Source organism: Monodelphis domestica, chromosome 8 (assembly GCF_027887165.1).
Source record: "Monodelphis domestica isolate mMonDom1 chromosome 8, mMonDom1.pri, whole genome shotgun sequence".
Classification (NCBI taxonomy): Eukaryota; Metazoa; Chordata; class Mammalia; order Didelphimorphia; family Didelphidae; genus Monodelphis; species Monodelphis domestica.
This window is the reverse complement of record NC_077234.1, coordinates 205,404,054-205,418,006: the sequence shown is the minus strand read 5'-3', so window position 1 is coordinate 205,418,006 and position 13,953 is coordinate 205,404,054. Positions and strand designations below refer to the sequence as shown.

General features: G+C 40.6%; 1 protein-coding gene across 1 annotated transcript in view; it reads left to right on the top strand.

Annotated features, from left to right (window-relative positions):
- The first annotated feature begins 9,344 nt into the window (after nucleotides 1–9,344).
- Nucleotides 9,345–13,953, top strand: part of ATP10A (ATPase phospholipid transporting 10A (putative)) — a 291,546-nt gene continuing 286,937 nt past the window's right edge. Inside the window, exon 1 of the mRNA XM_056808517.1 lies at nucleotides 9,345–10,511. Within this exon, the coding sequence (XP_056664495.1) occupies nucleotides 10,006–10,511 (506 nt within the window). The 5' untranslated portion in view covers nucleotides 9,345–10,005. The remainder of the gene's footprint in view (nucleotides 10,512–13,953) is intronic.

The following is a 13,953-nucleotide window of genomic DNA, read 5'->3' as shown; positions in this document are numbered from 1 at the left end:
AGCAATGTTACATTGTACAAGTACATTGAAATAGAAGAAATGGTGTATGTACAAGGAAAAGATAAAAGTACCCAGCTAGAAGACTAAGACCATAGACCAAGGAATAAAAACTAATCAAACCCTGAATTAAATACCAGGTAGCTACATATTCTATACCTGGATCTGTGTTTGTATTTTATATTTGTGGTCCTATTACACAGTGCCTACACAAACAGAAGGATTTAGGAAATGGTCTTTTTTACCCAGTTGTACTATAGGTTGTAGTGCACATCTAAGCTCTTCCCAAAAATTAATCACTCCATAAATGTGTAGTTATTTCTCTTGCCAAAGACAGTCATCTGATGTCTCAGTCCTAGTGCAGCTGACTCTGAATTCTTTAACAAAACTCCTCCTTCCTTCTCTCAAAGCTGGCTGTGCTTTTTCTCCTCTGGAATCCATCCCCTTCTCCACAGTAATTTCCACTGAGCAGACAGCAGTTTCCTAGTGTTGCATCATTATTTTCCCTTAGCCTCATCCTCTACCATTTGGCATTTGGAAGAATTGGATCATCATCACTTATTCATATTATCAGGTCATTATTCAATTAATTTGGATGAATTAGAGATTACGCCTCTTTTCAACATCTACACATTATAGGAGTTTCCTACTGATTTTATTGGCTTTGATAATCTAATTACATTAATGGTGCCAAATTTCTTTGGTTTTAAAGTTCATAGAATCCCCCTTTTCTCTTTCTTTAGGGCTGATCTTCACATTGCAAAGTGGGAAGCATTGAGAAGAGGAAACCGGGGACTATGGTAATTTAAGGAACTATGAAGCATGTTCAGTGGAAGTTAAGGTGACAAGTGCATAAGTTGCTGTTCATGTATTTACCAGATGTAGATGTGTCCACAGTTTGTCCACAGTTGTTTTTCAGTATTTTGTTCATGTAAACAACAGTGTCATTTTCTACACTATAGCATATAGTCAATATTGTATTATATATATATATTATTATTATAACTTACATAACAAATTACAACTTATGTATCCAGGAAGTACAACCATTTAGAGGTAATGATTTAATGTTTGCTTTTAATGTTTCCCTGTCTTTGTGTGATTCTGTTTAAAAAAATAAAATGAGATAAAATTTGTTTAAGAAAAAAGACTAATCAACTAAAATTACAGAGTATTGTGAATATCCACGGATTAATTTTTCATATCTGGAATTCTTTCCCTCCTTGAAGCCACTCGTAGCTTCCTTCAAGTCTTAGTTGAAATCAAATCTCCTACAAGAAATAGTCCTAGTCCCTCTTAATGTAAGTACCTTCACTAGGAGATTATTTCCAGTAAATCCTGAATATAACTTGTTTATACATTGTTATTTCCATTTTGTTACCCCTCTCCCCCAATTTACCTCTTATATTGTGAGCTCCTTGAAGGCAGGAACTGTTTGCATCTTTGAATCTCCAGCCTTACCCAATAAATAGAGGTGATTAATAAATAATGCTTCCTGACTACCTCTACTAGACAGGGAGGAGGAAACCTGGAACAGGTAAGAGGAATGATACAAATATCAGATAAGCTGTAACTACTGTCCTCCTGGAGCTTGCCATTTACTAGATAATGCTATGACACATAGTTAAAAAGATCAAAAAGTTATAGATTTAGAGCTGGAAGGGACCTGAAGCCATTCTAGTCCAACCCTCTTATTTTACAGATGTAGAAACTGAGGCCAAATAAGAATGCTTTGCCCCATATTACACAGGGCAGTAAGAATGCAATATAAATAGACTACAAATACACAAGTAAATACATTCAATACTATATCATGTCAGAGGGTGGAGAAAGGTCATTAATTATTGGGAAGATTAGAGAAGACTTCTGGGAGGATTTGATATTTGTTTTGAACTTTGGAGAATGAGTAGGAGTTGAATAGGTAAAAAGGCAGGAGGATATTCAATACTTGGGTATTAGGAACAAAGTCCCAATGTGCATGGGGAGATAGCAAGGGCTCCAGTTTCACAGGAGCACTAAGTGTGTGAAAAATAGTAGTATGAAATCAGGCCAGAAATATAAAGTAGCACTGGCTTGGTTTTGAGTTGTGTCTGGAAATTCACAATGCCCTGTAATTGTTGTTTAGTCAAGTACTCATGTTGGTGACTCTCATTTTCTTGGAAAAGATATTGGAGTGGTTTGTCATTCCTTCTCCAGCTCATTTTAGAGATGAGGAAACTGAGGCAAACAAGGTTATGTGGTGAGTCCAGACTCACAAACTATGAAGTGACACAGGCTAAATTTGAACTCGGGAAGATGAGTCTTCCTGACTTTAGGTCCTCTATTCTCTCCACTGTGTCACCAAACTGCCCAGCACTGGATTATCGATGGGTTTAAATGCAAGACTTCGGGTTGGCAATGGACACTCACACAATCAGATCTACAAGTAAGAGGGAAAAAATCTGTCATTCATCTAATAATAGGCTAGGTGAAGGGATGGGAGAATGAAGGCAGAAAATAATAGGCTATTTACTCCAGGTGGGAGCTAAGAGAGCTCTGTATTTGGGTAGTGGAAATGAGTATAAAAAGGAGAGTACAGGTGCAAGAAATAATTTTGAGTGAACTTTGCAAATAATTAAATTTGAGATGTGAGAAAGATCAAAGGGTCTATGTTACACTAAGGGACCTAAAATGAGAAATGGATCAATGGCGGTGTCAGGAACAGAAAATTTTACATTCAATCAGAGGAAACAATATGGACATATAAGAATAGAAGTCAGAAGAAACAGTAATTTTATGGAAAGAGAAATGTAACACCTCAGTGTTGAACATGTTGAGTTTGAAGTGGTAAAAAGATATATTGGAGAGAGAGAAATTAATCTGGCAACAGTGTATTTTGATTGGACTAATATATAAAATATTTCCCTGAACTAAATTCTTCCCTTCTCCATAGACATGACAGTAAACTATTCTATGCTCCCTTCATTTGCTTATAGTATCACTCTTTATGTTTAAATCATATACCCATTTTGACCGTATCTTGGTATAAGTGAGATATTGATCTAAACCTAATTTTTGTCATACTGTTTTCCAATTTTCCTAGCAGTTTTTGTCAGTGAGTTCTTATTCCCAAAGCTGGGATCTTTGAACTTATCAACCACTAGATTACTGAGGTCATTTACCCCTCATCTATTCCATTGATCCACCCTTCTATTTCTTAGCCAGTACCAGATTGTTTTGATGATTACTGCTTTATAATACAGTTTAAGATCTGGTACTGCTATCAACAGGCACTTTTAAGCATCTACCACTTGCCAGGCAGAGTTCTGGTCACTAGGAATAAAAGATATTGATATGTGATACAGTTCCTACTTCAAGAACCTTACATTATAGAAGAGGAAATATGTGCATATAAAAGTAAACATAAAGGGGCAGCTAGGTGGCTCAGTGGGTAGAGAGCCAGACTTGGAGATGGGTTCAAAGACAGGTTTGTGGCCCTAGGCAAGTCACTTAACCCCAGTTGCCTGACCCATTTCTCTTTCCTTCTGTGTGAGACAGAATTGAGTGTGCAATTCTCAGAATAAGCATTCAGCTTACAAAAGTTAGCTTTTTACCTTTTGTTGATTGAGGATTCTGGGGGACCAGCTTAGAAAGGAGACTGATGAAAAACAGAAAGGGCAATAATCAACTGGGTTGCTCCCCTTACCTCACCTGAACTGGATTGGAAGAGGCTACAACCCAGTCATAGGTGCTTTGGATTATATATACGGCAAAAAAAAAAACAAAAACAAAAAACAAAAAAAGGGAAAATATACATTTTTTAAAAAGCAAGAAAAGAAAAGGCTGCAGTGACCTGTCCATCCTCCACTTCCCATCTCAGAATCTACACGTGGTCACCTTCCAGCAGAGGACAGGTCCACAGGCCCTGCTACCACCCACACAGAGGACAGGCTCCTGACCTATCAACTGGCCACACCTGCCCAGACTTCCAAGGCCCTACTTTTTTTTTCTTAAAAGTCCTTTAAAAGGAAAATTTGTTTGTATTTTTTGTTTACATTTTATATTTTTGTACATATCCTTAGGGGGTCAGCCATTTTTCTTTGCCATGTTCTCTGTCTCCCTTCTGCCTTCGCTTGTTGGGTGACCATGTTCCTTAGGATTTCAAAGGAGAAACAAAACCTTGTAAAAAAAGCAAAAACACTGACAAAAAATACAACCCGATTCCAAGCATTCCAATAACTTTTTGTGTGTGCTTAGCTGTACAATAGTTGGTTCATATGAGATGGTTAAAAGGCCAAAGATAAAAGGTATTTCTTTTTTTTTCTTTGTCTGTGAAGTTGCTCTTTTGGTTTTTTTGTTTTGTTTTGTTTTTTTTTGTTTTATTTTTTGGTTTTGACTAAACATTTTTTTTGCCTGTTTGATGGATGTGTGAAACCTGTGAAACCTGAAACCAACAATAAAGGGGAATTTTATTTTGCTGAGTTGTTCTTAAAAAAAAAAAAAGGTCAGGCCAGGTGTGGTGGCCTGACTGGAGAGGGAAGAGGAATCTTGTGTTGAGAACTTGTATGTTTTTCCTGTTTGCTGCTTAATCAGTTAGAACTTCTTAGCCCATTATTGAAATGCTCTCTTTCATGAAGGAGAATAAACAACTTCCTCTTTTTACTCCTCCCTTCTGATTCCAGGTTTTGCTCATTTGAGTGAGTCATCTTTTTTATCTCAAATACTTCTTGGAATCAGTACTAAGTATTGATTCTAAGACAAAAGGCAAAGGGTTAAAAAAAAAAGTAGACATGAAGTAGACATAGGAATCATTGTCTAATAAGAAAACACTGGTGCCATGATTATCCAGGAATTAATTTGACCCACTCAGATGCCAAGAAGTTTGGATTCTACCTTTGTGTGTGTGTGTGTGTGTGTGTGTGTGTGTGTGTGAAGGTCATGACTGAATGCTTACTCCATGATTTTACTACAAAAGAGAATTAAGATAGAATTATATCTATCTACTACATATTAGCTATTTGCAATCAGGGTTCTAATACTCTTTGGAGCTTCTGCATAAGGGCCACTTTCCTGGGTCATTCCAAACAGGAAGCTGTCATTCCCTAGACTGTTACATTTGCTGTTGTTGAGCCCTGTCAGACTCTTCCTGAACTTAGCATGTCAATACTATCCATGGTTGTTTTTTGTTTGGGTTTTTTTTTTTTACAAAGATAATGGAGTGGTTGCCATTTCCTTCTCTAGTGGATTAAGGTAAATGGAGGTTAAGGGACTTGCCCAAGGTCACATAACTAGTTTCTGAGGCCACATCTCAACTCAGGTCTTACTGACTCTCTGCCCAGTGAACTATCCACTGAGCAACCTAACTGTTTCCAAGAGTAACTTTACTCTCTGCCTGATTAGCTTCCTCTCACTAAACACTAATCACAGAAAAGATAGATAGATAGATAGATAGATAGATAGATAGATAGATAGATAGATAGATAGATAGATAGATAGATAGTAAGGAAACATTTATCAAGACAAAGCAAATGGGTAGAAAATCATACAAATCAGTGTAAATGCTATAGAGTAAATGGGCTCTTCAGTTTGGAGCCAAATGAAAACTCAGCTCAACCAAGGAGAGAAAAATCTTATCCAAGTCTTTTCTTAGCAGTCTCTGTGGGTGTAAGCACTGGGACATGTTGGGGGGCAGCTTCTTCCACATGCTTGTCATTCCAGGGAATTCCTGTTAGCCATTCAGAAGTTGGAGCTCTCTCTTTTGTCTGTGTCTCCTGTTCCCATCTCCTTTCTCCTTTACCACTTCAACTTTCCCCATAAGCATTCTTTATTGGCTCAGATTGCTCTCAGCCAGTCAGGGGGCACAGCTTTCTATATATACTATCCCAAAGGTATTCTTCCAGAAACTACCTAAGGCCACCTTGGTGAAGAGGATACCTTTATGAAGCATATAAAAGGTCATTTTAGTAGATGATGCTCGGTCTGAGCTTTGAAGAGAAAGAAGGATTCTAAAAGGGTAGCTTAGTTGTTACAGTGGATAGAGTACTGGGCCTGGACTCATGTTCCTGAGTTCAAACCTGGCCTCAGATGTTTATTAGCTATGACCCTGAGCAAGTCATTTAACCCTGTTTATTTCTATTTCCTCATCTGTAAAATGAGCTGGAGAAGGAAATGGCAAACCGCTCCAATATCTTCGGCAAGAAAACCCCAAAAGGGGTCATGAAGAGTCAGACATGACTGAAACGACTCAACAACAAGGAATTCTACAAGGCAGCAGCAAGGAGTGAGAACTCAGGAACAGACTGATTTAAGGGAAATGTAGGAAGTTCTTGTAAAGCCAGTGGGAAGTCTAATGGATGAGTGGTTTGTGCAAACAGAAGATTGTACTATTCTTGGGTATTCTCTATGTAAACAATACATTCATAGACTGTACTATGGACAGAAGGATTCTCTTAAAATGGCTCACTGTTGGAAATGTGTAAAAAGTACTTTTCTGAGTTTTTTCTTACCTTAATTATTCTGAGTCTTTCACAGGAAGTGGTTGGGGGGGGGGGGAAGAGTCACTATTTAGAAAGGGGAATAGATTAAACTCTACTAAGTAAATACTGAATAAAAAACCTATGGTATTATACAAGAATTTGAAAACATGACAGTTTTAAAAGAAAATGGGCTTATTTATTTTATTAACAAGTTATTCTTAATCTTGTGATTTATGTTTTAAAAATTGAAATTTATCTTAGTATTTTAAGGTTTATAAGAATGTGTTGCTTTTCAAGTAATAAGTGGATACTTACTAAACATTTGTTAAATATTATCTGTTGTATTTCATTAAGGGCAGAAAAAAGAATTGGGATATTCTTGATTGTTTTTCTGCAATATTCTTTCTAGTCCTGGCTCTTGTGGGTTTAAGCTCCTACTTCTGGAGCAGAGAGGAGGGAGACATAAGAGATGGTTGTAAATCTGCTTCCCAGGTTTCTGAAGCCAGGGTTCCTGAAGCTATAAAAGGGAAAGTCCTCCAGTCCAGCAAGAGAGGAACCCAGGATAACCATTTAACTTTTATTAGCCCTGGGGAGACTTCAGTACTTAGAGGCCTCTGGGCACATCTGTAGTGTACCTACTGAATAATCTTGGTGAGAAAAAAGAGAACTCACTGAATGAAGGTCTAAAGAAGAATTTAGTCAAAAGCAGTCCTTGTTATCAAAACATCTAATTATCACTCTTAGAGATATTCAATTTAATAAAATGCTGAAACCTATTAGATTGGCAAATATGGCAGTAAAGTAGTAAATATTGGAGGGGATGTGTCGAAATTGGGACACTAGTGCATTGTTGGTGGAGTTGTGAACTGATCCTACCATTCTGGAGAACAATTTGGAACTATACCTAAAGGGCTATAAAATTGTGCAGATCCTTTGATCCGGTAATACCACTACTGGGTCTATATCTCAATGAGATAATAAAAAAGGGGAGAGGACCTACTTGTTCAAAAATATTTATAGCTATTCTTTTTGTGGTGGTAAAGAACTGGAAATTGAGGGGATGTCCATCAATTGGGGAATAGCCAAACAAACTGTGGTACATGTTGGTAATAGAATACTTATTTTTTTTGGGCTGTAAGAAATAAGCAGGATGATTTCAGAAAAAGCTAAAGACCTGCAGGAACAGATGTAGTGAAATAAGCAGAACTAGGAGCACATTGTACACAATAACAGCACTATTGGACCATGATTATCTGTGAAAACTTGGCTTTCCACAATGCCATTATCTGGGACTTATGATGCTATCCATCTCCAGAGAAAGAACTATCTTTCACTTCAGTGTATCTTGTGCTTTATTTTGGGGTTTTATAATGACCAATATAGAAGTGGGTTTTGCATGACAATAAAAAAATGAAAAAAGAAATTTAAAATTTAAATTAAAAAAAGAAAAATATGAAACAAGGGGCAGCTAGCCAGAGTTCCAGGCCTTGAGATGGGAGGTCCTAGGTTCAAATTTGCCCTCAGACACTTTCTAGTTGTGTGACCCAGGACAAGTCACTTATCCCCCAAAGCCTAGCATTTATAGCTGTTCTCCCTTAGAACTGAATATCAATTCTAAGACAGAAAGTAAGGGTTTACAGAAAAAAGAAAAAAAAAGAAATATGTCAAACAATAAATGGTGACCCTAATGCTCTAAATCCCACCTTTGTTTCTTCAGCCTCCTAATCTCCCAACAGATACTTAAAGATTTATATAATTGCATTATATATAATTGAATTTATATAATTGAATTGAAATTATATAATTTATATAATTGAATGTAGAGATGGTCCTTTGACCCGAATTTAATCACCATGCTCTTCCATCTCCAAAATTCACCTTACCTACTTTAAGAAATCTCTTTACAGCCCATCTACAACCACGTATCCTGAATCAGATTAGAAACCCAGCCAGTGACACCTTCTTTGACTTCAGTGACTTTTTCTTTCTTTCTTATTTATTTTTAATAAACCATGGGATTTACTGGGTGGGGAAGGAAATAGAAGAGAAACGGAGGTTCGGCACTTCAGTAATCTGTCAATCAGGATCAATCTTGGAACCATGGGTGGGGGGAAACACCTTCCTTTCTGGCAACCAAAAGGTATTTTGGCTACTGGACTACTTCAGGTGTTGGTTCTTTCATCTCTAAAACACACCTACCTAACTAGCTACACTTGCACACACACACATGCCCCACTCCCTATGCTTTCCTCAGGATAATTTAATTCCATATTAGAGAAAGGAGAGTGAGGAAACTCCTGGAGAAAGTGCTACTTAGTTACGTAGTTACAATACATCTGGAACCCTGGAAACTGCAGGAAGACACAAGGACAAAGTTGGTGGTGGAAAACTGGAGGGTATCATCGCCAAGGGAATCAGACTTCCTCAATACCTGGTTGACAATCAGCTGAGATTTCTCAGGCAAATAAGTGTAATAAAACGAGTATTAATTTGCATCCCTTTTCTGTTGTAATGAACTGATTCAATCTTCGAAGTTTTCCAGAGAGCCATTCAAAAGATAGAATGACTGGATTTCATAAACTGCATCAACTTAGGTAGAGGCATATTTTGTCGCTGTTTCCACTTTCTCATCTCAGTGCCATCCAAACATTTTGGACGTCCAGGATGTCAGTTAACCAACGCTTCAAAAAACAAAACAAAATAAAACAAAACAAAAAAAACCAACAACACCGAAACGGAATCTTCCTAAAGTTTCCTTTTCTCCGTCTGAGCCCACGCCTTGGTAGAAGTGGTGGGTAGGAAGGACGTTTTTATTCCACCGTGGGGGCGGGAAATGGGGTGTAAGTTAGGGATGGAGGCGGGGAGTCTCCTCAGTGTATGTTGACTTAATGGGGCTAATGGGCTACTGCCCGAGTTTTTAGCGGTAGAACGGAAACGAGAGCCAGGAGTTGGTAAGTGACGTACAGTAGTACAAGGGTTACTTTGTATGACTCCCTTGCTTATGGAGAGACAACGGGACAGTCATTCAATCCCGCCTTCAGCAGCCGTGGCAGCCGCAGTTACAGGGGCTGCAGTCAGTCACCCGAATTTAAGAAAGAAGGAAGAAAAAGTTTCAGGCGAAAAGAGATCTGTCTGAACTCCGGGTGGTGTGGGCGGAGGTGGCAGCCGCGGACGAAGGAGGGATTGTAATAGAGTACAGGAACTGCTGGGGCGGGGGGAGTGAGGGTGGAAGGAGGAGGACTCGTGGAGCTCTACTCCCCCAGAGCGAGGCGTTTCCACCCCTCTCTTCCCAAGGGCTGGGAGCCCCGAGTTAAAAGAGTGATGAAGATCTCTTAGGAGGCTGGAGTTGGGAGAGTACGGGACGTACACACCCAGATCTGGAGGGGGGAGAAAAAGAGAGGCGGAGGAGAGAGGGAGTAACTGCTAGGGAGCCTCTCGCCTGTACTTCGGCCTGAGAAGTTGGAGCAAGTACCCGCCGGACCATTTAGCTCATCCCTGGTTGGGGCTGAAGCGGGGTGTCTTGTGGCAGCGAACCGGGGAGGCTTTAGAGACCATGGAGAGAGACGGAGGGGAGAAAAGGAAAGAAACAGTCTCAGGAGAAGAAGGGGCCCAGGGGCAGGAGGAACCAAGGAGACACAGGCAGCAGCGGCGCCGGCGAAGGAGGGAGAGTAAGACCAGGACCGTGCGCTCCAACCTGCTGCCGCCCCCGGGGGGTGGGGAGCCCGAGGTGGTTGTGAAGGGGACTTCGCATCCGTGGCGGCGGAGGCAGGGAAGTTCCCAGTACTTGGCTGACAACCGCCTGAAGACCACCAAGTATACCGTGCTCTCCTTCCTGCCCAAGAACCTCTTCGAGCAGTTTCACCGCCTGGCCAACGTGTACTTCGTCTTGATCGCTCTGTTTAACTTTGTGCCGGTCTTGAACGCCTTTCAGCCGGAGCTGGCCCTGGCGCCCGTGCTCTTCATCCTGGCCGTCACTGCCATCAAGGACCTTTGGGAGGACTACAGCCGCCACCGTTCGGACCATGAGATCAACCACATGGATTGCCTAGTCTACTGCAGGTGAACCAGGGACAGCCGAGAGTGCTCCTGCTCTGGGAATGGGCAGGGAGAGCTTGGCTGGTGGGTTGGCGGGGTAGGTACGGGATCTGAGCCACTGAGGGATGGCTTTTCTCCCTCCCCCCGTTGTTTTTTTTTTTTTGAAATCGGGGTCAGCAGACACATTAAAGGGTGGTGAGGATGGGGGAAGATAAATTTCATTCCCTCATTACTCGATTTTGGTCCTGAGAAAGAGGTTCCTCTGAGAATTTGGGTCCAGCCACTTCAATTTGCTCTTTTAAGAACTTCATCTCACATCTCCCAGGGTGGGGCGTGGTGTCGATGGGAGATTTTCATGTTTAGAAAGTTTGTTCCCGCGACTCTGCCCCAGTGGAATGCAGCTGTGTGTGCCCAGTGTGATGGACTCCTGACTCTTTACCTCTCTTCAGGGCTCTTTTCTGTTCTGAGGGTCTCAGACTTTCGTGGACTACGATTCTCTTTTCCGTTGGTGACAGTAGTTTCCTGCGGGGAGGTGGGCGGGAGTGGGGTGCTAGTCTTTTTTTTTTTGCTATTGTTTTTTTTCCTCTTGTTGGGACATGGAACGCTTCATTACGTAGAGATTAAAACTATTGCAGCTGCCTCTTCAATGAGCTAGTCAGAAAGAATGTGTAACACGTGTCAGAAAGTGGTATCTGCCTATTTTGTGGTTTGTGGAGGGGGCCAGGTGGCGACGTTCTGTGGCCCCTTTTCCCGGATCTTCATTTGGACGAGGTCACTCTTTGTCACTTTTCTTTCTCTCCATCCTAGCCTTTACTAATTTCTTACTTGAAAGAAGGGGATTCCTGTTTCTGATGCACATTTAGCTATCCTCAAGGCAAACATTTTAGCATATTTTTTGAGTCTCCAAACAAACAAACAAACAAAGCTAGCCCTTTAAAATCCTACACACCCCAGGAATCAGAGTTCAGATTTCTTTAAGTGGCACTTCATACTTCCAAAAGCAAACCTTTCTATGGTTCCAAGTAAAAAAAATGATTCATAATAGTTATCCCCTCCCCCCCTCCAGGTTACTTCCTTCTTTCCTTCCTCTCTTCCTACCTCTCTCAAGATGTTCAGGTTCAGCTCCTGAGGGGCACATGGCTGGGAGATCTCCCTCTCTATCTTTGCTTATCCTTTCCCCCTTCCTTGAACTTATCCTATTTCCACCCCCCTCCAACCCCCGCTAAAAAACCGGGAAAACTGAGTCTCATGTAGTTTTAAGGCTGGAAGGAAATTTAGAGATTATTAAATCTGATTCTTCCATTTTACAGAGGAAGAATTTGAGACCTAAAGAGATTAGAAGACTTATCCAAGGTCACATAATTAGTGGAAAACTATGACCACTTACCCTTTCTGCTAACTTAGTTTACCCAAGTTTAGTCATTAATAGCTTTTGTACTTCCTAGGTCTGATGGGATTCTACATCCTTTAAGGTTTCTGCAGTTTATCCCTTCTTTTTACTTTCTTTCTGACAAACCATACTACCAAAACACTAAGCACTGTCCCTTATTCCAACTGAAAGGTTTGTCCCCCCTCCCTCCCCCCCTCCTGTGTGACACAGGTGCCCAGTAAGCAAGGTCAGAAAGGCCTAGGGGTTTCCTGTCTTCAGTCTAGTTTGGGATTGAGAAGAAAGGAATGGACTTGTCTGGAAGATAACATCTGCATTCTTGGTTTTAGGAGAAAAGGCCACCTGCTGTCTGACCTTCCTTATACAATTCTGTTGTTGAGGCAGGGCAGAACTAGACCATGTTAGTCATGACCATCAGACAACTGAGCACTATTTTGCATAACTTGCTTTAGCAATAATTAAGCCTAGAGAAATACAGCCTCTTTGCCTGGAGTTCCTTTCTTGGCATGTTGAAAGAAAACATGTTACTTTCTTTGGAAGCTGCTGCTCTTGCATAGATTCCCTGTTCCCTTGCACCTTTCTCGGAAGACAGGTTTCACAATTCCCACCTAGGCCTGATCTTCCTTGATAAAGATTGCCAGATACTTTTCCCTCTGCTCCAGGCCCTCCACTATTTCTTTATGCTTTCTTAACTAGGGACAATGCCAAAGATCTCAGAAAATTTCTATTGTCACTTCTTTTCATTGGGTCACAAAACAGGATATGCTCATGCAGTGCCAGACAGTTGTAAGAAACTGACCTCACTGACTTTTTAGTCCATCCTTAGTATGGAGCTATTGACAAACATTTTTCATTGGCTACAGGGCATGCTACATTCCTGAGGTTAGCCTGATTATAGCAAAAACCCTTGGCAAAATCAAGACCAAGATGAACAAGGCTTTCCTCAGGGTTCGGTCCATGTTGACAATTATCCTAGGAGATCTCCCCAGGAAACCAACTCAGAAAAACTCCAATCTGAGAGGTCAGATTGTGACTGAATGCTCAGCACTTACCACTTCCTGTCTTTAGCTTCCTGAGGGTTGAAGTTGGTGTTTGGCAGACCTGTGGGTCTGGCTAAATTTGAAGTTTCTGATCACATCTCAAACTTTACTGGAGTGTCTTATATTTAGTCAACAGAGAATTCTCAGGAATTGAGGCTTTGAAGAGTTGACCGAGAACTCTGTGGTCTTTTTTTTTTTTTAAACCTCTACCTTGTGTCTTGGAATCAATATTGAGCATTGGTTCCAAGGCAGAATGCTGGTAGGGGCTAAGCAGTGGGGATTAAGTGACTTGCCCAGGATCACATAGATAAGAAATGTCTGAGGTCAGATTTGAATGAAGAATTTACCATCTCTGGGTCTAGCTCTCAATCCACTGAATCACCCAATTGTGGCCTTTTCCAAAGGGGTAGTACCTGGGAGATAAAGTGGATAGAATGTCAGGCCTGGAGTTGAGGAAGATCTGAGTTCAAATCCAGACTTGGATGCTTACCGACTGTGTGACCCTGTGCAAGTTTGTTTGCCCCACTTTATTAATTTATAAAATGGGGATAATAACAACACCTACCCTCCAGGGTTATTTTGAAGGTCAAATAAGCTTATAAAGTAAAGCACTTAGCACAGTCCCTGGCACATAGTAAATGCTATATTCATGTTAGCTATGATTATTAATGGAATTGAATCAGATCAAATTCCCATGTAGATATTACAAATTGATGAGCTTCAGAAATGCTGCTCTTCTAACACTATTCAGCTCCCTCCTTGGACTTGTTGAGATGGCCACTGGACCACAATTCTGATACACATGTGACCTCCCTCTTTCTGAAGCTAATGTGGTTATTTAGGATTCTAAAGCTTTTAAATAGGTTTTATTTCAGTCAGTGCAGCATTTGACAAAAGCCTATGGTGATAGTCTACAGAGGAAATAACTGTTAAACTCCTTGGTAAACATACTGCCCAACTTTCAATTATTTCGTCTGGGGGAAATTTTGTCTCTTCCCAATCACAGATGTTCTAATGCATATAACATGCAAATTGTGTG